General features: G+C 36.9%; 1 protein-coding gene and 1 long non-coding RNA gene across 2 annotated transcripts; both read right to left on the reverse strand.

The window, feature by feature from the left end:
- Nucleotides 1–1,157: 1,157 nt before the first annotated feature.
- Nucleotides 1,158–17,152, reverse strand: LOC136266409 (uncharacterized). Its single transcript, XM_066061425.1, has 3 exons — nt 17,026–17,152; nt 1,928–5,830; nt 1,158–1,442 (listed from the first exon to the last, which is right to left on the reverse strand). Exons 2-3 carry the CDS (start codon nt 5,813–5,815, stop codon nt 1,356–1,358), a joined length of 3,975 nt encoding a protein of 1,324 aa, XP_065917497.1. The 5' UTR covers nt 5,816–5,830; nt 17,026–17,152; the 3' UTR covers nt 1,158–1,355.
- LOC136267157 (uncharacterized) lies at nt 13,649–14,688 on the reverse strand. Its single transcript, XR_010706542.1, has 3 exons — nt 14,019–14,688; nt 13,854–13,957; nt 13,649–13,802 (listed from the first exon to the last, which is right to left on the reverse strand). It is a non-coding gene; the product is annotated as an uncharacterized lncRNA (long non-coding RNA).
- Nucleotides 17,153–25,092: the final 7,940 nt, after the last annotated feature.

Here is a 25,092-nt window from a genome sequence, read left to right on the forward strand (position 1 = left end):
CCTATATATAGCTTAATGACGTATATCAAACTTGCATTTCTGCTGGGTCTAGTCAGTATGCAGCCTCCACCAAATATAGTAATATCAAAGAAGTGATCATGTGTTCACTTCCTAGGCACCAGCCTATTGTGCTTTTAATATTGCCTATTATGCTATGCTGCAGTGCTAAAAAATTATTCCTATTATGCTCATAATTATGCTCAAAAATTTGCCACAGTTCCAATGTCTTGTTACTTTGTAATGGATAATGATAAACCTTGGCTTATGAACAACTGGCTAAATGTAAAAAGTACTCATTGTGCATTAAGAGTTTGGCTGCATTGTAAACTAATAACAGTTGTGGCAGATAACTACTTAATGCCATATCAGTGGCATCGACTGTTCTATTATTGTAAGTCAACCTTTTTCTGTGGCATGCATTTTTGCTTACAGTATGACAATTATTATACTAGCATTATGCTTGATGCTTTCAGGCACCTATTATGCTCAAAATTATGCCAGCATAATAGGCTGGTGCCTATCACTCCCAATGGTTTTGTACTGGAACAAGCATGTTTCATGTTGTAAACATGTTTGTGTGTCTGAATTGTCCATACATGGGATATTTTAAAAGCCTCATAACTCACTTGTTCTTTCCCATATCAAAGCGCTTTTTTGATAAACAGTTCCTAAAGGGCTTCACAGCACTACTAAATGTTTGGGAAACTGGCCCATGTAACAAGAGTTATTAAAAAGAAACGAGGGCTCAGGTAAATGCGAACCAACTATAGTATGTACAAATTATATGAATGGCAGTGTAGTAGTGTACCCAGCCCATTGTGGCATGGATTGAAACTGTTTTAGCTTCATAATCAGGTTATAATGGTAAGTAACATTATATTGACTATATAAGTATCACAACCTGTCTGTATAGTAACATATTCACACCAAGTGCACAAGTTCTACTGTACTTATGAAATTCATATAATTATGTATTGAGTATCGGCAGTAAATGGGTGTTTGTGTCTGCTTTTCAGTAATGACATCACTCCAGTTATTCATATAGCCAAAAGAACGTACTTAAACACTCATGGGCACACAATTCATCAAACTTCCTTATTAAAGTCATAAAGTACAGTTTAGCTGCCCTGGGACCTGTTATAGATGTGGTGAGGTAGTCTTATTAAAGAGGTGGTTGCTCACTGTATACAATATCACACAGTGGTACAACATACAGTGCTTACAAAATAGCAAAATTATGTAAGCATTTCAATGTTAACATTGCAGTGTAAATAACATCAAATAATACAGCTTTAGTGCGCCTTAGTTGTAATAGAAGATGAACAAGCTTAGCTAATACTACTATACTAGTTATATTATTTTTCATCTTTGTCATCATCACCATCTTTCACATCAATAGTTTGAAGAAGCCTTTCAGGTAAATGTGACAGATAATAGTCATCCTGTAAAGTAAAATGATCGATATATTTATTTATTCCTTTACCACGTGGACTTACATTATTGAGTTCAGACTAAGGTACAAACATGGTTGTACTTAAATGACTACATTATTACGTGGGCTTACAAAAAGTTGGTTGTACAGTGGAACCTCAGTTATCCAGACTCCACTTATCCGGATTCTTGGTTAATCGAACTACGAAAATGACTGCTCTATTAGAGATATGGGCTTTTCAGACTTACGGACCACCCCTGGTCCCAAGGGGTTCGGATGACTGAAATTCCACTGTAATAGGAGCACATTTTAAAGAGAATGAACAAGTATTACAGGAATCTGCAATTCAAAAGGTATTCCACAAAAAATATATTATATTGGTCAAAGATAACAGTGTAATTATGCATAACAATTTAGATTTTTTACTGCACATCCACTAATACGTACTATTTATCACACGTGACAAAATTCTACTTGGTATAATTTATGACCTACCTCTCTAGATTCAACTGCTTGAAACGTGCTGAAATGCCTTCTTGAAAATTGTATCAGTTTCCAAGTGTAGTAGGATATAAAACAGCACAATGGTAGTGAGCATAAAATAACCTTCAACCAAATTATAATGTGTAAGTATTGTCTAGAAATGATTGTATACAATTCAATGATGACAATGGCTAGCAACAATGTGTAGATGATTGAATACACAGCATTGTCCCTTTGATTCTTGAAAGGCATCACCAAGTTGTGAATAAATATGATTACTACAAAATACCCGGTAAGCAGTAGCATTACTTTGTCAATATCCGGTGTCGTCACTACCACAAACAAGAAAAACAGAGTCCGATATAAGAATATCTGCAGGCCAGCGAAAAACTGTAAATTACCTTTGTAATATCCTTGGAAAGAATCAATCACAGGCTTAAGCTTGTGTATCATTAAGCATTTGTTCAAAAGCAGTATGGGTTTGGTGTCTCCCCAGTGGAAGTACTTAACAACTTGTATAACTAGAGGATGCACCAATAAAATCATAAGAGGAACAGCAATTCCCAGTACAATAAAAACAATTGACCCAACTGCATAAAGAATGTGACTTCCTTTAAAGTACTCTAAATCTCCTTGTAAATACACCAATTGCTTGTATGAATTTCCTGTGTTTAGGAAACTTATCTCTGCTGGTATGAGTATAGTAAATGCTTGCAAATTAATTTTAGCAAAGCAGAGAACTAGAAAAGCACATATTCCATGTGTGACTGACTTGCTTGAAAGTCCAAACTTTCTGAAACACCAGTACCATGGTCGCTTTAGAATGAAGAAGTATTTCCGAATAACCGAATATAACACAATCAACAAAACTGGATAGAGAGATAGCAACAATTCAAAGGCAACCATATCAACGGTCCCAGCATTTGGGAACATACAGTATTTAAAAACATCGTGGTTGAAGAAATCAAGATTGGAAATACTGTATATACCAAGTATCACATTGAAAATCCCCAACACTTCGGGATGCCCTGCATTAATGTTGTAAATCAAAATGTAATGAAATTCACTGGATACAATTTGTGAGAAGAAAATGAAGGCACCAATTGGTCCTGTAGTCATTCTAATATCATACCACATTATCACAAAGAACAAAATACTGACAGGAAGTATGTAGGATAAAATTAAATACACAAATCCATATTTGTATTCATTGCCACATTTTTCACATGCAAAAGTTGGTGAGTTTAATGTAACACTGTATCCATTTTTACAACTCCCACACAAATTTCCTTTCCTACTGCTGCCACCGCACACAAATTCTTCAAGGACTGTTGCATTAGCAACTGCTGGAAGAAGAGAACTTTTTGTATTTTCATAACAATATTCATAGGGACATGCACTATATAGCAAATCAGTAGCACTGTCTGACCTATAACCAACCCAGTTAATGGGATTAAATTGAGCTTGAAATGTTCTTTCTGTACAATCAATAATGGCAGGATTACCTTGGGAACACACACACACATCGTTAGTAAGAACTAAGCCTGGTGGACAATTCAATAACTCCACCGACCACATACCAGTTATCTGAAATTCAGAGATAGTCTGTAGTTGTAATTGACAAGCAGAGCCAGGTGGTCCTGCTAATTGTATAGATCCATTGGTGGTACGATAAGCTGGTAATACACGTGGCTTAGTTAAGATGGACTCTGAAGCATCATAGCTAGAATCAGGGCAAGTATCAGCACAAGAACTTACACAAGTAGCAACAAACTGAGCATTAGTCACTTGACTGTTCAATTCATCAGTGATGCAGACATCCAAGTCATGAACCTTGCCTGGTATGACATACAATGTTTCAGTAGAAACATTACAAAAACTAACAGCATCTGTGGTTATCTGATCTTGAGGATCATTTAAACAGTGCAATGTATTACGTAGTGAACTAACACGTTCTGTTGCAACTAAAGATTCTTCAATTTTAGTATTTGAAGAAAAGCAAAATGGACTCTTAGTAAGGAAATCTCTTGAGTAAGTGTTTTTACATGGACGCAGAGTAGTCGCAAATAGTGAATTGCTTTGGTTATCTGCAGCCTTGTTGTCTATAAATATGAAACTGGCATTCCAGTCATCAACATCGATGTTAACATTCCTTCCAACATACCTGATGAAACAAGAATAAGATATGAGATAGTCAAATAGGGTAGCAAACTGTACATAAATGGCCCCACCATCTATTGCAGCAGTGTTCCTCAAAAAGACAAGGGTACTGTTATAATGTACAGTTATCCATGAACCACTTGTCAGCAATATGGCACCACCAAGAAAGCCACTGTTGTTTTGGAATACAGTCAAAGAATTATTATGAAAGCCAAGTTCTGCTTCATCTCCTAGCAATGATGTTGAGTTGTTTGAAGTAAATTCTGAGTGACCACTAAACTGTAGATTAACTTTTGATGCGCTAACCACACCAACACCACTGGGTGCAGATGATGTCAAGATCATATTAGCACTGTTAGCGGTAAAATTACAACTGTAAACCATTAAGTTCAAGAATGTACTATTAGCTATGATGTCAAAGTATTCCTTGTTGATTTTAATAGCAAAACCATACTGAGCTTGATTGCCTACAAATGAAGACTTTGTAACAGCAAAATAGTTAGTTTGTGATGTTCCCAGTAGCTCAGTACCACCATGCCAAGATAGTCCACCACCAACAACAATAGCATGGTTTTGCTGAAAAGAGCAACCATCAATAACGATAGTGTTATGCAAAACGCGTTCTTCTGAATTGAATGTAACAAATCCTACTAATACTCCTCCTCCTCCAAAGTAACTAGCAGAATTGTTGTAGAATACACAGCTAGAAACTCTTACATTAACATGTGAGGTATTGTAGTTACCATACAGTGCTAAACCACCACCATTGCTAGCTTCATTAGAAGAAAAATTTGATGAAGTCACAATGACATAAATGAAAACATCTAATGCATGACCATTGAACTGGACTGAAAGTCCTCCACCAGAGCCGAAACCAATGTATGTCCTGTCATCAAGATTAGCTGCAAGGCTTCCACTGAAATTATACCAAGCACGGTTGTGCTCAAACACACAATTGTCCACTGTAACAACAGAATTATTAGCCAGTGGGTAATTGGAGGAGTTACAACCTATCACTCCCGGGGCACACTCGGAGAACTCAATAAAAACTCCACTGCCGCCTGTAAAAAGAGTAGTGACTTCTGACGAAACTGATGCTCGGTTATTATTAAAAACAGAATCAAAAATATCAACTGTTCCGTTTGTATCAATAATTGCCAATCCAGTACCATTGCTATTAGAAATATTAACATTACGTACTGACAAGTTTGTACTGTTCTGCACATACAGTGCACTAAGAAATGTGATGAATTGTTCATCTTTTAATATGCTAGTACTGACATGCTTCATCCCACAGCCCACAATGTTCAAATATTCTATAGCTAAATTTGTTACTTTAACAAAAGCAATTCCTGGGTTAGCATTGGTATCACTATTAGTGCACTTAATAGTGGAAGGAATACCAACTTGGGTTGTAGTGAAACGTACATTTTTCAAGTCAGCAAATGTATAGCCTTCTTTTAGTATATGTACTTTTCCACTTGTGAACATGACATCAATAGAATTATAACAAGTTGAATTGCAGCAAATTAGAGAACAATTACTTGATTTGTTAGTACCCAACATACAATCATTTGAACCAAATTCAGATAGCATGGAACATGAAGCCATCAAATCAAAAACACTTTTCAAACTTTCACTGTCATTGATGCTAAGGAACATCTTGTCCTGCTCTGATTCAGTGAAAACAGTGGAAATACAATGAGAGACAATAAACCATGTTAATACTAGTTTCATCATGATTGATCTGTTCAGCTAGTGAATAACAGCAACAGTGTTATCAGCCACACACATAGCTGTAACTAAAAATAGTGTGTTCTGTGCATTTGTGTGTGTGTGAGTGTGAACAGTATCAGCAATGGAAGATCTATATTGGTTGACTATATCATATACAGATGTTTTATTTGTACAAGATGTTGCTAACATACGTACGTATACTATAGTTAAATATGGCTTGGGTGTTGTACAGAATCATGTGTACATATGCAGCATAACCACTGTACGTGTTATATATTTGTGACTGAATTTGACAAAACCAGGCTTTGACGCACAAAGCTTCGTTAGGAGATATGGCAATTTTAAGTAATCATTGTGTAATAACTCCCCAGTGCCTACAGCTGTGCAAACAAAATTTGCACCAATTATTAATCTATTTACTAGCTATCATTGAGTGGGTGTATAAATTTCTGATACCCAAAATTTTCCCTGTTTTGGGCAGCTTTTTTTCGAGTGGGTAATAATATCACAGGTGGTAGTAATAGGGGTGGAGGGTGGGCTTAATATAGGGATATAAAATGAAGTAAGAAGACGAATGGAATCCAGAGGCCAAGTCTGGGCTCTCCATGGCCCTCAAATCACTCCAGATTGACTGAGAACACTATTGGCGAGCTCTCTGTGAAGTCCCAGCTCACTACACACCATTATCACAAAGCCACGGCCATTTAATGACGCCAATCTCCCACCCGTGGTTTTGACAGGGTCGGAAGAAAGCTGCTACAGAAACCAGACTTGCCAGTCCTGAAGGAAGTACAGTGTGGAATATGATAGTGTATTAGACCAGCAATCCATTTCTGGTAAAAACGTAAGATTGATTTTGTGTGTGTGGAAGCCTGGTTATATGAAATCCGGTCACATATGCATATGTATGTAAAAATTTCTGTGAAGCAACTTTTATAGCCTTTCTAAATTTCTAAGTTTACTTCTCATACCTCCCCTCATAATTCAGCAATCAATTTGAAATTGTAGCAACACACAGTAATAGTATGATGCATGTGTGGTGGCTTTATTGAAACCATGCAAATTTCAAATTCAATATTATTTACAAATCAAATTATGAGTTGCATGCAAATAGAAAGGCTGTAATATTGTTTTTTGCAGTGACTAATTGTGGTAAATAAAATAGACTACAAAGTATACGACAAATTTAGACTGTCTGGACAATGGAAGTGCCGAGGTCCAGATAAGGAAGGTGCTTACACTTACACAATGAAAAGGGGTGAAGCTGATAAAACCACAAATTATAACCACCTCCATAATATTATATGATATGCACATTATAGATTATGACTGGCATGTGACATTGCATATTATGTTGAGACCAATAAGAATTCATTTCCTTCTATATCCAGAGAGCACAAAATGCGAACTTGATCTAAATTCTCTGTAAGTAGCTGTTCATTATGTTTTATATGGAAAGAAGTTGCGATCCTAACACTTTACAAATAGACCAAGGATTAGCTGCCCTAAAGCTAATAGACATGTCATTGTCATTCACAGCATAAGCACTGAACTCCACATTAGACGGAATGTAAACTACCATTTTATAGTGTTATCTTTTTTAAGCTGACCCATATCAATGAATTGTCTAGAACAAGCAGGCAAACTACTAGGTACACCTGTTAGCTACTGTTAGCTTAAGTACACCAATGTCAATCATACAATACAAATGTGACCGGATTTGCAAAAAGGTACCTTTTCCACACATTTGACATACCAGCAAACAAAATGATGCAACACTTGACTCCTTATACTGATTAACTTGCTCTTAGTATCAAACTGTAGCCAGATACTGTAGCTACATTCATTGAAAAGTTTAAGCAATTATATGCTATAATCAAAAAGTTATGTAGCTTTAAAGTTCAAAAAATAGGTCAAATTTTGTGTGTGAAAAAGGTACCTTTTCCCAAATCCGGTCACAAATGTAACAGCATGAGAGAAATTAACACTAGTGGTGTAAACAGCTCTTCAGTAGAGGGAATGAAACTTGCAAGAATAATATGTTGCTTTGCAAACATACCTTTGTTTGCATTATATAGAAATAGCACCGAACACAAAAACCGTCTGGAGGTACTTACACCTAAATGTCAGTCATGGCATCATAGATATGCATAATGGCCAGTGGCCATGGTGCAATCAATAGGTGATCTGATATTTGGCAATGAACAAGGGACACAGTACACAAACATAAAGCTAAACACATGCAAAATTTCATACAACAGATTTCAGACAGAGGAGCAATAAGGCGGTACAGAGAGAAAATTAAATGTATACGAGAGATCACACCAGATGCAATACAATGGAGTCTATACAACAGACAGATTAGGACCAGTTGATTGAAATTTTACTGCTGTTATAAGAAGGTTACCCTTTAAATTGTAGTGGTAGCGGTCTATATAGGGACCTTAGAAATTGTATTTTATATATACAAGTACACAAAAATTTGGAATTTACAACTAGAGTAGGGACCATAGCACATTGATAAAAAGTACTGAAACAAGCTGGAGTAGTGCACGGTATTAAATCACAGTAAAACAATAAGAAGCGTTATATCCATACTGTGTTCAAGATACCATACTGGAAATGCACAGTAGGTATGTAACGCTTTTTATTTTTACTGTGATTTAATATCGTGCACTACAGCTTGTTTCAGTGCTTTTTATTGATGTGCTATGGTCCCTACTCTAGTTGAAAATTCCGTGTACTTGTTGTTAACTTTTTTTTGCAACATAAAATTAATTCCAGTGGTCCCTTGATTATCCGAACTCATTGGGCCCTGAGGGTGTTCAGATAATCAAAAAGTTCGGATACTAGAATCCCATTCATTTATATACAGAGCCCTGTACAAATACTCTAATAGAACACACACATTAGACAAAATAATCTAATAGAACAATCACCTTAGTTCGAATAATTGAAAATTCGGATAATGAAAGGCTGGATAATCAAGGGACCACTGTATTATGATTGGTGCACCCACACATGCTGCATCAAATGAAAGAAATGGCACTGCGAGCCCCAGCTACCAATTAACGTCTGAAAAGTGAAGTATCCATTACACTTCATTTTCAGCTATGTTCAACCCGTTACACAGCAATCAAGAACTGTTCAAAAAGCACCTAAGTGTCCACTACAAAAAAAATACAGGTAATTTCCATTACGAATGGAAGCCATCACGTGCTACCACCAAATCGACATCTTTCACTGTCAACAAAGATGAATGGGACACAAAGGAGGACACTGGTAAGTCCATGAAGAATGCATTGTATGTACTGCGGTATGCCAAAAGGCATGTATCCGGCTGAAGCCACATCAAACAGTAAATAAAGTCCCTGTAGCCTTAGCTGTTATCCAGTTATGCTTGTCTGAAGGCATCAGTTCCTCAGTCAGTCATTTAGACAATCAGTAAAAAAATCCATTAAAAAATAAAAATTCCGTAGTAACTGTTGAAAGTGTTTTGGGTTGATCTGAAAGCTTTTTTGGGCTTAGTTTTACCTAACCAATACTGCCTCATTGTTGTCAGGGAAAACTGAGGCTGATTTTTGGGTGATTTGTTTTCATGGGACACACCCACATCTTTGTGGTCCCTACTATACAGTACTATCGCACTGTACGATATAGAATGTACAGTGTCCTTTACATGGAAATCAAAATTGTGTCAATTTAACTGTACAATACAAATTTTATGAATTAAAATTATGGAAAACAACACCATACAAAGTGTCATTGTATATAGAACATACTGTTCAATGGCTATGTTTTTATGTATTACGGATTCTGTTGGGCACACTTTTGTGTTATTCATATGGATTTTTTACTGAATAGTGGGACCAAGCTAAAACTATTAACATATCAAGACATTTTGGAAATTTGTTATACATTTGTTTATGACAAAAATAACAGCTGTTACAGGCATGTCCACTACATTTGCATTAGAAAAACTAAAATTAATTCATGTGTACCGTTCACCTCGAGTCCGTTTAGCAACTTTCAGGGTGTAATACGTGTAAAGCAACTCTCTGCAAGTCTAATGATGTTAAAACATTACCAACTATTCAATACTTAAAAACAAAAGACTTTAATGGGTGACTGTTTTATTAGAATAACTCAAAATAATTGTGCTCATATCAGCAGCAGTTATATACTTACAATCACTTTATTTGCTTTGACGTATTGAGTGGTTAGATGGCTGTTTATCTAGCTAATGAAATCCCTACAATTATAAACTATATTATTCACGCCACTACTGGATGTTTGACTTCTTTAATGTGATTCATTATCAAAGGAAGTTTATTAGTCCCTATGGTGTATATAGCACTGTGCTAAGTGTTTCTGCTTAAAAGTATTCTGTAAATAGTACCGAAATTCATAATGACTATATTCACTAACTCTAATAGAGCATTCACCAAATTCGCAAACTTGTTATGTTATGAGATCCCCAAATTCATGAAATTTAGGCTCGTCAAAATGGCCTAAACCAAAACGGTTTAGAAAATTCCTCAATACACTTTGCATTGTACATTTCGGGGCTGTATAATATATGGCGTAATAACCTGTGACACATGATAGATACCTCAGAATCACGACTAGATTTGGAAAGAGCAGTGAACAGTGATTTACATGAGCTATACCAGAAGGTAATCAGAAGATGTTTAGGTTCATCATTTTAAAGATTGAAAATCACTTTCTTGTTCAGTGGCAAAATGAATGGCGAATAATTGTGAGGATATTTGGAAGAGAATTCTCTACGTGGCATTCCAACGTCTTGACACCATTAACCTTCACTATATTAGTGATTCAAAATAACAAAAGCGTTGTGAAATACCTCTGCAGGTAAATTTGTGAAATTTACAGTGTTCGTAAGAGTTTCAGCTTGGCATGCTTCTTATGCTCACGCATAGTGATTCATGGTTATCAATGTACTCCTCACACTAATAGCAGTGCAACTGTGTCAGTGTTTCCACAGCACAGCAGGTAGCACTAGAATCTCATACATTTTGCATTGATTGAATGACATGGTGAACATATTTTCTGTATAACAAACGTTTACATACTCTAATTCTATTTTCAGGGTGTGCATGGTATATATAGGGCTCTCCTTGGTAGTCATTTTGGTTCCAAAGTCTTGACTATTCAAGGAGAAAGTTTTTCATCATATATTTAGCAACAAGTAAGATAGAAAGAACAATGCAGGTCATGGAGTCACGCAGCGAGTGGAAGCCAGCACTAGCCATGAAACCGAAGGATTATTATACCGGGCTGAAGTGAAAGCTGGTCATGGAGAATAGGCAAGAGTGGCCGGGTAGCTTTTGTCCAGTACAAATTATCCAACACAAAGGTGTGTGATGAAAAGTAAAGTGGTTTTTCTTTTATTGGTAATTACCATTTGCAGTCACAACTACGCATAGATGACACTCCTCCCTAGACCATCACAAGTGCAGCACAGTGGTTCAATACATGAGTTCAGATGTAGATTTGAAAGTCAAAAAGTGGGTGAAGTTACACTGTATATAAAATTTTGACTGGATTAAATGTGTTTTGATTGTGCTGAGGGAATATCAATATAATAGGTTTGCATTTTCTACAACTATAGTCAATTTCTTTTTAATCTGTACGTAGAAGAGAAAACATTGCCCAGTGTCCATGATACTGAGGTTCTGAGAAGGTGGATTACTAATGTTAGCAAGGAACCATCTGTTTCCCTTCGCTGCACAGATACTTTGATGAAGAAGTTGCACAAACAAACCAGTGTAATTGTCAGTAAGGTCAGTAAAAAGGGAGGCCGTCAAGCGAAATAATTTTTACAAAAAGAATGGGTAATACAAATTTTACCTGGAAACAAAAAAATAAATAAAAAACAGGATGCTGTTGAAAAACAATTAATAAACTCCAAAAAGAAAACAGAGAACTTAAACAGCATTGTAAATCTTTGGAGACGCAGTCTACTTTTTTAGCTGGACAGATGCAAAAAGCTGTAAATAGCATTTACACCAGGTTGTGGAACCTAAAAGCGGAAGTCACCAAGTGAATATACTGACCATCACAGCAGAGGATTGAAAAAGAGAAGAAAGGATAAGTGTGTTGGGTCATTGTCATGGCTACAAAATGAAGGGTGCACAGCTGTTCAAGTCAAATTGGCTAATAATTCAACAGGAGCAGAGGAAACAGTAGATCTAATTATTGAACATTTGCTTGCTCCTAGAGAATTTTCCATCACTGAGGAAGAGATTAATAGAATCGATATGATGCTGTACATCAAAGATAAGTACAATGTGCCTGCTGGGGAATACCATGAAATGACTCAGGTTTGCAAAAAGATGCCTCGCATTGGTATTACATTATAAATTGAAAGATAGGATTAGTGAATTGAACAAGCTATGGAATATCAAAGCAACACCAAATGGAACCACTGGTGTTCAGCAATCTTTTACTGAAAGGCTAAAATTTGTTTTGAAGAGTTTGGTATGTAAACTGAACATTTCTTAAAGGACCCTCTGTATAAAGTACACTGCACAATTATTAACCTCTCTATAATGAGGTCCCTTTAGATTTCAATCATACCCCCTGAAAAAGAACACTTCCTTGTAACAGTAAAATTTCAACAGTGTTTACTATATAAGTTTCACTGTAAATATGTTTTATTTGATGATGAATATCTTCCTTTATATACTCTGTATGCATTCATTTTGTAGTTGGAAAGGTGATCACCATCTGCTGATTTCATAGCAAACAAAAAAATTAGGGTGAAATTAACTGGTGATGGGACTAGAATTGGAAAACGGCTACATGTTGTGAATTTTGGTTTTACCTTGCTCGAAGGAGATTTAGCATATTCTGCTGCTAGGAACCATTGTATAGCCATTATCAAGGAGCCTGAAAAGTATGATGCACTGGTTTTACCTCTTGAGGACATAAAGAAGGAAGTTGAAATACTCTCGTCAATTAAAGTCAACGACATTTGTTTCAGTATTGAATACTTCTTGGTGGGGTCTAGCAACGATTATGGGTATTGATAGTGCTACTGCTAACTGTACCTGTATATGGTGTAAATGTCCAGCTCTGGAACATGATGATTCAAGGCTAAAGTGGTCTATTTTTGATACCACATTTTAGAAGCATGTACAATCGAGGAGAATGTACAGATTGCAACTGACAGAACACATAAATTCAATGTTCTAAATGTTCCTGTATTCCCTAAAGTTCCTTTGGCTAATGTAGTTGTTGACAATTTACACATGTTACGGGTGGCTGATGTACTGATTGATATGCTTATTGAAGAGTTAAGTGTGCTAGATAAAGTTAATAAATCATTATGAGTTCACAGCACTGAAGTTCTAACTCATCTTATGGCTTATGAAGCTGCTCTGAAATCAATTGGTATACCAGGATCTTCATTTTGGTTGGAAGCATCTTTAAAGAAGCTTAAATGGAAAACTTTGACTGGCCCAGAGAAGCTACATTTGTTTACTAACTTTACCATTGCTGATCATTTTCTGGACCCATTCATGTGTCCATTTTGCAATTCACACAACAAGGAATTGAGAAATACAACGTTATAATGAGTCGGCAGACAAAGGACTATTTCCGGTCAACATCGCATCAGTGTGAAACCAGTTTAGTGCAAATACTACAAAAACAGAATAGGATGGATCCGATGGAACATTTAAAAACTGTAGGAGCAGAAAGAAAGAAAGAAGAGAGTTATCAAATGTACAAACTGCAAGAAAGCACGCCACAACAAGTCGACATGCAAAGTGATTTCTGTAACTTAAACAACCAAAAAGTTTTGTATGTTTATTAACTTTAGCGTACAATATAGTACTCTATGTTACATGTGTTAAATAACCATTGAATGTTCCATCAAGTACATCTAACATGTTACCTATGCAGTACTATTACTTGTACTCAGCAGCTCTAGTAGCTGTCATTTGTTTTCATCCTTCTTTACGAACTGAAATACAATAAATAAGGGCAGTTGTATAAACAACAGTGTGAATTTCACTTGATTTTCAGCATCACCTTCAGGCTGAGGAGAGTGTATGTACAGTCATATCCGGTCTGAAGTCCAGGATGGGCCTTGGTTTCATCGCATGAAACCTTACCATGCTAAACAGAGCATAAGAAAAGTTACCATTAATGTTGCATACTCGAAGATGCCATTGTTTACCTAATAATTGATCCAAGTCACAATAATTCAGAATACCATTAGGCATTATTACATCTTTTGTCCCTTAACTCTTCCATTCAGTGCTACTTTTTAAAACATCGAAGTCGGTGCTATCAAATGGAATCTGTATTCTTATTTTTGGGTTCTTGTGTCTATCAACCAGTAGTTTCCGCTTTATTTCACAAGCTAGTGCAGTAAAGAACTAACTTGACTTTGAAACAACATGTGATGAAGCTGCCGGTAAGTACTGAATTTGGCTTTTCCGAATCTATTCGTTGTGCATGTACACTGTAGCCGTATCCATTCTTACCTTGCCACAGTTTCTCTCATCTAAAACTTCGATTGGATATAAATCATTCCTTGTCTTCTTAGTACCAGAACACTGTTTATCTACTTCATGTATCCCTGCCACGTTGGCTCGGGATTGGATATAAATCATTCCTTCTCGTCTTAGTACCATAACACTGTTTATCTACTTCATGTACCCCTGCCACGTTGGCTCGGTAGTCTTTATTGAGTCAAAGCAATTCAACATTTCGGTACTCTGTCGTTTACACTATGATTTTGTAATTTAAAGACTTGTAAGACTTTGGATATTTCTTGAATGTCTTGATATGAAGGACATAATCATAGATTGTGTGTGTGTGTGTGCGTGTGTGTGTGTGTGTGCGTGCGTGCGTGCGTGGGTGTGTGTGTGTGTGTGTGTGTGTGTGTGTGTGTGTGTGTGTGTGTGTGTGTGTGTGTGTGTGTGTGTGTGTGTGTGTGTGTGTGTGTGTGTGTGTGTGTGTGTGTGTGTGTGTGTGTGTGTGTGTGTGTGTGTGTGTGTGTGATCTATGGTCAAAGGGAACCTGTAAATTATTTTTGCCCAAAGTTTTTTTGTAAAATTTCCACTTATCTACATATACTAACAGTGTGACAACTTTCTTGACAAGATCTTAGACTCTAAGTTTAAGGCCAGGCCAAGTTGATTCACAGTTTATCGTCAGAGATATTTGAAAAAGTGGTGCAGGCAGGAGGTCATTTTTCATATTTTATAATTTTTTAATGTGGAAAAAACATTTAAAAAGTAGCTAGCTACATATTTTAACAATAATTGCAAGCTTATTTGATTATGTCACTATTTGTACTTATAATTACTCGTTTATGCATTTTCTCTTTAGAAATCCATTTACTGAAGGTTCTAACAAGTCCAGGCTGGGGATAATCATTACATTTGTTACACACACCATGTTTCAATATACAAAATTCAGTTTGAGAGTGTAAACAATGGTTATCATGTGAGAAATAATGAATGATGAAATTAAGGTAAGTAAAGGGGTTTCTGGACAGCTGCGTATTCCAGACACTTTGTTTATAATCCACTACTGAAGGATGGAATGGGCAGGCTATGGTTTAAGTACCTAAGTATCCCACTTGTGTGCTATAAAATACCAAAGTTTTATCTTAATAACTTAAAGGATTACTGAGATTCGTCACGATTTGCTTGCGCATGTAGAATATTTTTGTGTAAAAAACTTTCTATAGACCATGTGCGCTCCAAGGCATGGCACTTATTACATCAACAAAACAACTCATCCGCCATTTTTTGAGGGCAAAAAATGTACGCATTCTATGCCTACGAATTTTTTTAATGCTAATACAAAGGAATCATGTTAAAAGATCGAGTAGTGCTGGTATAAAGTGAGTTACTGGGTAAAAGTATATAACATATTTGCTGCATGGCGAGTTATTCCACCTAGGGAAGGTTTTTGCAATAGAACGCTCAATACTTTTGCCCTCACTTTTCTTGTAAACTATTGTGAAACTTGAAGCTGTAGCAAATTTTTTCCAGTTTTTACCAGACCACGCCTTGGCACGCACAAGGTCTATATGCCTGTTAACAATAGATTGAGGGCATCGTTTGTAATTCTAAGCGACCATATGCACCACAAATTGTCAATCACACTATACAGTGAATGAATAATATGGTTTAGAGATAGTACAACTGGATTCCAAGCTCATTACCTACATCGTGTCAACTTGAATGCACAATCAACACAACCAGCAGCCCGGAGAAGCCTGCAGCAAGGATCCGCTGGGCCACATTGCTAAAGTATGCTGTTTATGTGTTCAGGTAAGGGCTGGTACAAATTTCCAGGCAGTAGATCAAATTTCACATATTTGAAAGAATTTGCAAGACAACTGCAAGGTCCGGAGCGGCAAAACACAATTCTTCTGCTAAAAAATCGCTGCCACAAACAAAGTAACCAGCCAAACAGAACGCTATCAGTCTCTGCTGGGCCAAGGCACTCAGTGGAGTGCAGCAATTTCCATAGCAATGCCAGGTACGCCTACTTTACTGGTGTCCGGAAACCCCAGCCACATAATTTTTTTTGCATTTTCTCAAATTGCAAGTTTAGGCTGTTCTTTCTCCTAGCACCCTACACTTTACCACTCACAATTTATACTACTGATAGCCTATTTCATTGGCTACAATTTGGCATCAAGCATGTAAGAATCCGATCCTCTCTCGAGGAGAAATAAACTATTTTCTAATGCATGTACAAACTTTGTCTGGAAACGCCCGCCTCTAGTACCTTTCTAAAAGCCCAAAGGGTGTCACGTAATTAGATAGATCTGCGACCGCGGTCAAAGTCTTGAGACCGGCCAAAATTTCGCTTTGACCTGACTAAGAGCCTTTTTCAATCTTTGACCGGTGACTTAGCGACGATATTTCAGCACTTTCCGATTGTGTGTTGGAAGCTTTTACCCTTGACCATTGAATTGGCACGATTTGGTGGCCTTGACCTTTGACTTACACTTTGACCGCGGTCGCAGATCTACCTACAGTGAGTGCCTGTGTGTCACCCCCTTGAAACCGGGTTCACACCATCTATATACGCATAGATCCTTTGTAAAGGATCTATGATACACGAAAAACGACGGAGGAAATCCTTAGTTAGTCACAAGAAAGAACAGGTATTTTAAATACTCCACGATGTATAATGTGTAACAAAAGTTAACATACCAGACCGACAGATCAGATCTCTCTCCTTAAACAACTACCGATCAAGTACTTCACCTGAGTCGGAAGAGACTTCGTTGTTTGAATGGACGATATCCGCAATGACGAAATTTGATGTCATAATTGACAAAATGGCCGTGTTAGTGTGAGATTTCAGAGATACCAACCTCTGAACAATTTTAGGAGTGAGACCTCAAACACTACCAGCAATGTGGACCATATTCAAGTGCAGCTCCAAGATTTTTGGTTGTGAAGACCAAAAAAAAAAAAAAAAAAAAAAGGTCGTCGCATGTTCCAAGTACAAAAATAAACACAGGTTTGCCCAAATTTAAGCACAGAGCTAATTACGAAGCAGATCAGGCGTGAGAAATGCGTGAGAACTAAGCTGAAAGAGTGAGAAACAGGTGATTACTAGCCAAAGAGTGAGACTCACGCCTAATGCGTGAGAGTTGGCATGTCTGAGATTTTAGCACGCAGTATTCCAAATTAATGTTGTCTGTAGTTTTCTACACGAGATAATAAAGGTAAGAAGTAGTACACGTACCGTGACGATGTAAAACGCGTTCCAACAATGGACGATATCCGCAATGACGTTTTCTGACGTCACAAAACAAAATGGCTGTGCTAGTGTGGGGACTTTGTACAGGGAGGTATTGGGCGAGGTAGTGTTTCCCTATTAGGGGCGGATCTAGGATTTATAAAAGGGGGGGCTAACTCAAGGTACTAATCTCTTGGGTAGAGGTAGCGAAGCACACTTCCCAGCATGCTGGAACTAGGGGGGTCTGGGGGCATGCCCCCCCAGGAAAATTTTGAAAAATAGATGCTAAAACACTGCAATTTGGAGACATTTCCACATAAAATTCATAATATTTTCTGCCTGTAGATATTTTATATACTGCCTTTAGATTATAGGTATGGCTCTCTGAAGCATTTTGCTAATGGAAAAGTTTGGGTAGGTACAGACAACCAAGTACATGATGCACCCCTCTCACAATTGCACAACACTGAATAGGTGCATGTTAGAATAATAATGTTGAAAGTGGAAAATTTTGAAATTTGAACAATACAAGATTGAATCTGAGAGCATTTTCAATGGAAATTGTGAACCTGAATTAAGTATTGTCATACATATTAACTACACAAGTAGATGAATGAAGCCCTTTAAACAGACCAATTCATTTCATTGCATGTATAGGTGCTGGCAGATTTGGAAAAATTCCATAACAGAACCAACTACATGTTTCCAGTGAATGTTCTATTAGAGTAGTTAGCTGACTGCTCTATTAGAGTATCTCGATCTTGTAAACCTCCAATGCTGATTCGGGTCCTTGTTGCATAAATTTTAGCATAAATCCACTGATAATACCTTGGAAAGACGTTTATAAGGTGGTTTTATGAGTATTTATATTATTAGTGATCATATAATTATGCCAAGACAAAATTTCATTATAATACTCAGCATATTGATCAAGTAAAGCCTAAATATGAAGGGGGGGGCTTCAGCCCCCAAGGCCCCCCCCCCCCCCCCCCCTCTGGATCCGCCCCTGCCTATGATAGCGTTTATAAATTCGAGAAAGGCGAAGGTGAGGCATATAGTATATAATGCAATACAGATAAGCCTAGTTGTGTCCGAATTTAAAATTTTAGGTCTGCTTTCAATTATTCACACGATGCCACAGGGTCGGATGCGAGGGAGGGGCACGCTAGTACTGAGTCAAACTCGCCGGCAAGATGCAGGTGGTCAGAGACGAAGTTCCCAGCTAGACTGTCGGTAAAAGTACTCAATTTTTATAATCTATACAAGATGCCTAAATCATAGCTAGCTATAGTCAGTAGTGCATCGTGCGGTGCTTTGTCATAATAGACAAAAGTGGTGTATCGATGTTGATTAGACTAACTGTAACCCAAACACACATCACATCACACTAAACAGGCAATTGGCTATAAGAAATGCCAAACTTTACTCTTTTTTTGAAAGGTATCCCTTTGGCATGCAGTGTTGAGAAGCAATCATAGCTAAGGACTGGCTATAGGAGTCTCCAGACTCTTGACCGTAATTAGTTTTGTATTTATAAGGTCCCTGCAATGCATGGCACAGCAGATGAGAAACCAAAAATAAGTTGGGAAAAACAGGATGTGACTCAGCACATTCCTAATAAATTACAAATGTGGTTAGCAAATATGTGTCAAATGAAAGTTCAAAGTTTGTGTCTTGTTTAGATTTTGTCAACTATCCCTTTAGGGATGTGTAAGAAGACTACAGTAAACCTTTGAAGCAATTAAGCAGGGAGGCAGAAACCTGAAACTGAAAACTATGCTGAATGCAGAAAAAATCCCAGACTAGGTGGTAACTTGATCAACAGCCAGCTTGTAGTCTAGGCAAGTGCCTGAGGAGCCACACAGCCTGGGATCCAGGATTTCTTCTGCATTCAACCTGTACTAAATTTATTAGCTAATTATCCCTATAGGGACCTAGTGAAGCAGGCAGTTAGAACCTAAAACTGATAACTATGCTGAATGCAAAAAATGACAATCCTATCGCTGGAGCCAGGAGTATACTTTTCACAAATAGGTAGCAGTCACTGGGATCTAGTCTGCCTTTCCTAGATCTTAGAGACAGCATCCTTTTGATTAAAACTAAAATTATGTGCCCATCCCTTTTATGTGCCCATCCCTTTTTAGTTATAATTTACCCTATGGCCATTCCAATTGCAATCCTGTTTCAGTCTGGTCACATCAATTTTGTAATGCTCAAAAGACACATGCAGGTACGTAAGTAATTATACAGTACGTGTCATATCAAAGGTAGCTATGCCTACTTATTGTTTTTCTATAAAATGTCTTGTGGTAGCTGTTTGTAATTCAGTACTGGGCTATGCATTTGCTACATAGCAACTATGGGGGGAGGGGATTGGAGCACTAAAAATTAAGTTTTGAACTGTTTTGGGGAAAAGTTACAATATAGATTGCAATTGTTAGTTTTTAAAATTAGTTTTTAGCATCAATTTTTGGCCATTTTAAAGCTTGTAAATTGCAAAAATCTTTGTGGGGATTGCACCTCCTTGCAGATCCCCTGAAAGTTTCTTTATAGCCATGCATAAAACAACTTTCATGCATGTAGTGCCCCCTGTAGAATTACCACTGGTATGTAACTATATTATGTTCAGTATGATCATGAATACGATTGGATTCACTGTAAGAAGTACATGCAATGGAGTATTTTGTACAGATAATTAGCTACGTACAGTAGCTGTAAATGAGAATCATACAGCAATATTGTTGTGAAAAACTTCAAAGAGAAATGAACGGCTCTTCACTTAATTTACCTTCAAATTATTTTATATTACATAATTATTTTATGTATAGGTCTAACAATCAGGACAGCTCTACAATGATAGCTCTGATCTGCAGCTTCTACATCCATTCCGTACTCATCATTGCAACATTTTACTTACATGTTTACAATAAATCTTTAAATGCAGATTTTCAAAATAAAAATTCAGTCCTGCTTTGCAGTGTCAATAGCAATCCCTCCCACCCTCAGTAAATATTACCTTGGAAAGGACCAGAAACAGGAATGTTGTAGCTTGTAAGTTTTGTGTGTGAGTGTGTACGTGTGTGTGTGTGTGTGTGCCTGCCTGCCTGCCTGCCTGCCTCCCTCCCTCCCTCCCTTTGGTCTCAACATTAACCTATGATAACATGAACAGTCCTATTACCTTGTTATCTTCCTGTGATTACAACTGCAGCTTGTATAATCAGAAAAACCACAGGTGTAATGCATTCACTATACGACACCCAAAGCGTTACTGTTTTAACAGTGTAAATGCTATATTGTCACAAAAAAGTCAATTCTAATTTTCTAAATAAAAAGTTTGTTCTGGAGCAGTATTATATTTACACTCCACATATTATTCAGATGAAGTTTTGTGAGTATAAGTACTGCCACCCTGGTACATGTTTAACAGTTACTATATGTGACTCCCACTTTGAAGAGAACCTTGCCACTGTTCATTTATCATAGTAGTTGACATCATCTGTTGATTGCTCATATTCACTCTTACTATAAAGTATGACCCTTTTGATGGAGAACTGACAGGGACTTGGTAAGCAGCAAGCTCAACATCCCTAAACAAGGATTTAGTCAAAACTGTTTCCAAGCCTTTATTTAACTGGACTACATGCAAGTATTACCATAACCCTTTAGTTCTCTATTACATTTCACTACATATCATCAAACCACATCACCTTAATAACTGCAGTCTGATGTAATCTAAAGATGAGTTCCAATAGTATTACAACCTAAAGATGAGTTCCAATAGTATTACGACCTAAAGATGAGTTCCAATAGTATTATGACCAGAGCTGATATTATCCATCCAATATCCTATAACTGTTTGGTATCGTCATACTCCAGTGTGAACTAGTGACTCAGCAGTGAAGTAACTGACATTGGATAACCACAGTATTCTGCTACAAGCAGAAAAAAATTGGAGCAGGATATTCTATAGTAATTTTATGACAAGATTATTCATTGGTGTGTGAAAGAATAGGAATATAAACGGCAATTTTATTGTTGTCTTGTATAAAACAAGATCCAGTTTCCCTTATAGCTGGATGGAAAATGTTTTGTCTAAACCACTCATTTTTTATCAGTTCAGTAACTTCTTAGCAAAAGTTCTAGGAAGTGATGATATCTTGCTGTATGAACTTTCTGTGGGGGGTGAGATGCATAACTATCTAAAGATCTATCATACATGGCTACATCTGAAAATTTAATTTATTTACCGTAATTCACTGTAATTTACTAATTTTCGTACGTACTTAAAACCGGCATTTCTCGATACTTTTAAATAGGTGATAAACCCGGTTTTCCCAGACTGGGTCACATATGCTTTCTGCGGATCAAGCCACCCATGACTCTTCCTGCATTTGACAGAGTTTTTAGTGCAGGTCCCTATAGTGGAATAATGAATGATAACTGGAGTGAAGGTTGTCACTGAAATACACAAAGTAGTATACTAATTATATTGTGCTCAAGAGCTAATTACATAACTAACCAAATGTTTTAATAATTATAGTATATGAATACAGTTATACTACTAGGTGATATGCATACCTCACGTGTGTAAAGTAGTTAATTTTACCAGACCTCTTCTTGAAATTTAAGTACATCTTCATTAGAATTAATTAATATGTCTATAGATGATGACGTCATCAGCATAAAGTCTAATAGTAGAGGATATATATATTTTTTTTTACTTGTCAGGTCATTGATTAAAATGACCTGACAAGTAAAATGTAAAATGAGTAGGGGTCCTACTCATTTTACATTGATGACGTCATCAGCGACTACTCATTTTACATTGATGATGTCATTATGCTGATGACATCATCAGCATAAAGTCTATACGTAAAATGAGTAGGGGTCCTAAAACGGAACCCTCTACTCTGTGAGGAAATGCTGGTGGCTCCACCCAAAATGACCTTCTGCTAATAAATACTCTTTGATCCAGTTAAATAAGGGGTGCTTATGCCATAATGTGAAAGTTTATATAAAAGTCGTAGGTGAGACACTTTGTCAAAAGCTTTAGAAAACCCAAAAATAATAAATTAGTTTGTTTACCATTGTTTAATGTCATAGCAATATCGTTGATGGTCTCTAATTACTGTGTTTCACAGGATCCATTTTTTCTATATAAAACTATGTTGCTCCTTGCAGATGATGTTATAATGATTTGTATGTTGAGATATAGCTGAAGATATAACGTGTTCAAAACTTTGCAACAAATACAGGTCAAGGATATTGGTCTATAATTTGAAGGGCCAGTGCTAGAGCCTTTCTTATACATCGGTACAACCAGGTGTAGCAGCCTTCCAATCAAGAAGCAATTTGCCTTGATGAAGCGATGCATTGATTATAAGGGCAAGAACTAGCTGGAGCAATATGAGTAGATGGTTCCTTTAACAATCATGATGATATACTATCCTTTTACAATCGTGATGGCATACCATCAGGCAGAAACTGACACTTTATGCATTGGATTCTAATTCCACTGTGTAAGGGTTGTATCTGGAAAGTTGGAGACCTTAGATGTTCACTGTAGTCATTGTTAACAGCATATATAAACAGATGTGAATTGTTCATTTAAAATGTTAGCCTTATCTAAATTATCTGTAAACAACTGATGGTTTTTCTCTAGTGTAGGTATACCACACTAATCATTCTGTTTTGGTTTGATGTAGAACCAAAATTTCTTGTTAGCACGTTTGCTGTCTAGATTGATTATCTTGGTACTGAATAGTTGAAGTATGGAGAATGACATGTGAAATAATACCTTTGGTTGTTGGAGCTGGCCTTAGCTACAACAATGCTAGAAGTTTAGCTATTTACAAAAGCTCACCATTGATCAGTTTGTAGTTTGGATATGCTCCAGCGTACAGCACTTTTAGGTCCAGTCTAGTTTTAGATATTGCTAGCTAGCTTACAAATCTTATTGATTTGTGCTACTTTTTGTACTAGTACCTACCATATCAAGTGTCTGTACCATTATATATGTTGCTGTGTTTTCCTTAATTATTATCATACAGTAGAATAGTTACTGTATAGTAGGGACCACAAAGGAGTAGGCGTGGCCCACAGAATAATATCACCCAAAAACCAACCTCAATTTTCCCTGACAACGATGAGGCAGTATTGGTTAGGTAACTAAGCCCAAACAAACTTTCAGATCGACCAAAAATGCTTTCAACAAGTTTCTATGGAATTTTAAAAATAATTTATTTAGCGGAATTTTCTACTGACTGATGCCTTCAGACAAGCGTAACTCGATAATAGCTAAAGCTATGGGCTTGATTTTTTCACTGTTCAATGTCGCTTCAGTCCGACTGGTGCCTTTTGGCATACTGCAGTACGTACAATGCATTCTTCATGGACTTACCAGTGTCCTCCTTTATGTCCCATTCATCTTTGTAAAGATCAGTACCAAAGTCTGGTGTCACTAACCTCAAATGTTGAAAACTTGGCTTACCTCTGTAAACTGAACTCATGTCAAGCACAGCTTAAACAAATGATATTTGAAACTGTAAAAGTCAATAACAATCGTGGCGAGTTACAATCTAGGCTTGAAAAGGTTGAGGCCAAACTTGACAAAATAGTGCAAGAAGTTGGCTCAAGACTTGATAACCACAGCAAAACAATTGAATCCCAGATGAGATCCAACGATCTATGAATAGCCGGCAACAAACTGATTTATTGTTTATAGACTTTTCTAAGACTTTTGACACAGTCCCTCACAAAAGACTATTAAACAAATTAAAATTCTATGGTATACAAGGGCCTCTTCTTCAATGGATCTCTTCCTGGCTAACCAAACGATATCAAAGGGTAATTGTTGATGGAGAATCATCTAGCGCAACAACTGTTAAGTCTGGGGTATCACAGGGTACTGTCCTAGGCCCCCTCATGTTTCTTGTATATATTAATGACATAAATGAAAACATTACATCTTCAGTTCGATTGTTTGCTGATGACTGTGTTATTTACAAGACTGTTACAATACTACAAGATTCAAAGCAGTTACAGGAAGACTTACATAAAATATGTAAATGGACTCACAAATGGCAAATGAAAATAAATATTGAGAAATGTGCTGTGCTGAGGTGTACTCATTCCCTGAACCCCATACAATATACGTATACCTTATCAGGTCATAATCTCGATAATTATAAAGAAGTCCCATACATACTTAGGTGTAGCGATCGATAACACTATGTCATGGTCATCACATATACAAACAGTAAGTAACAGAGCAACCAAAGTGCTAAATTTTATTAAACGAAACCTAAACAACTGCCCATCTGATACTAAAAGAGCAGCGTATTTAACATTGGTTCGATCAATTATGGAATATGCCGCCCCAGTTTGGGATCCGTATTATAACACTGACATTTATAAGTTAGAAAAGGTGCAAAGAAGAGCTGCTTGATGGATTTTATCAGATTACTCCAGAAATAGTGTTACATCATTATTGTCCTCTCTTAGTATACCTACATTACAACAACGCCGTCAGT

The sequence above is a fragment of the Dysidea avara genome, chromosome 9, assembly GCF_963678975.1.
Source record: "Dysidea avara chromosome 9, odDysAvar1.4, whole genome shotgun sequence".
Classification (NCBI taxonomy): domain Eukaryota; kingdom Metazoa; phylum Porifera; class Demospongiae; order Dictyoceratida; family Dysideidae; genus Dysidea; species Dysidea avara.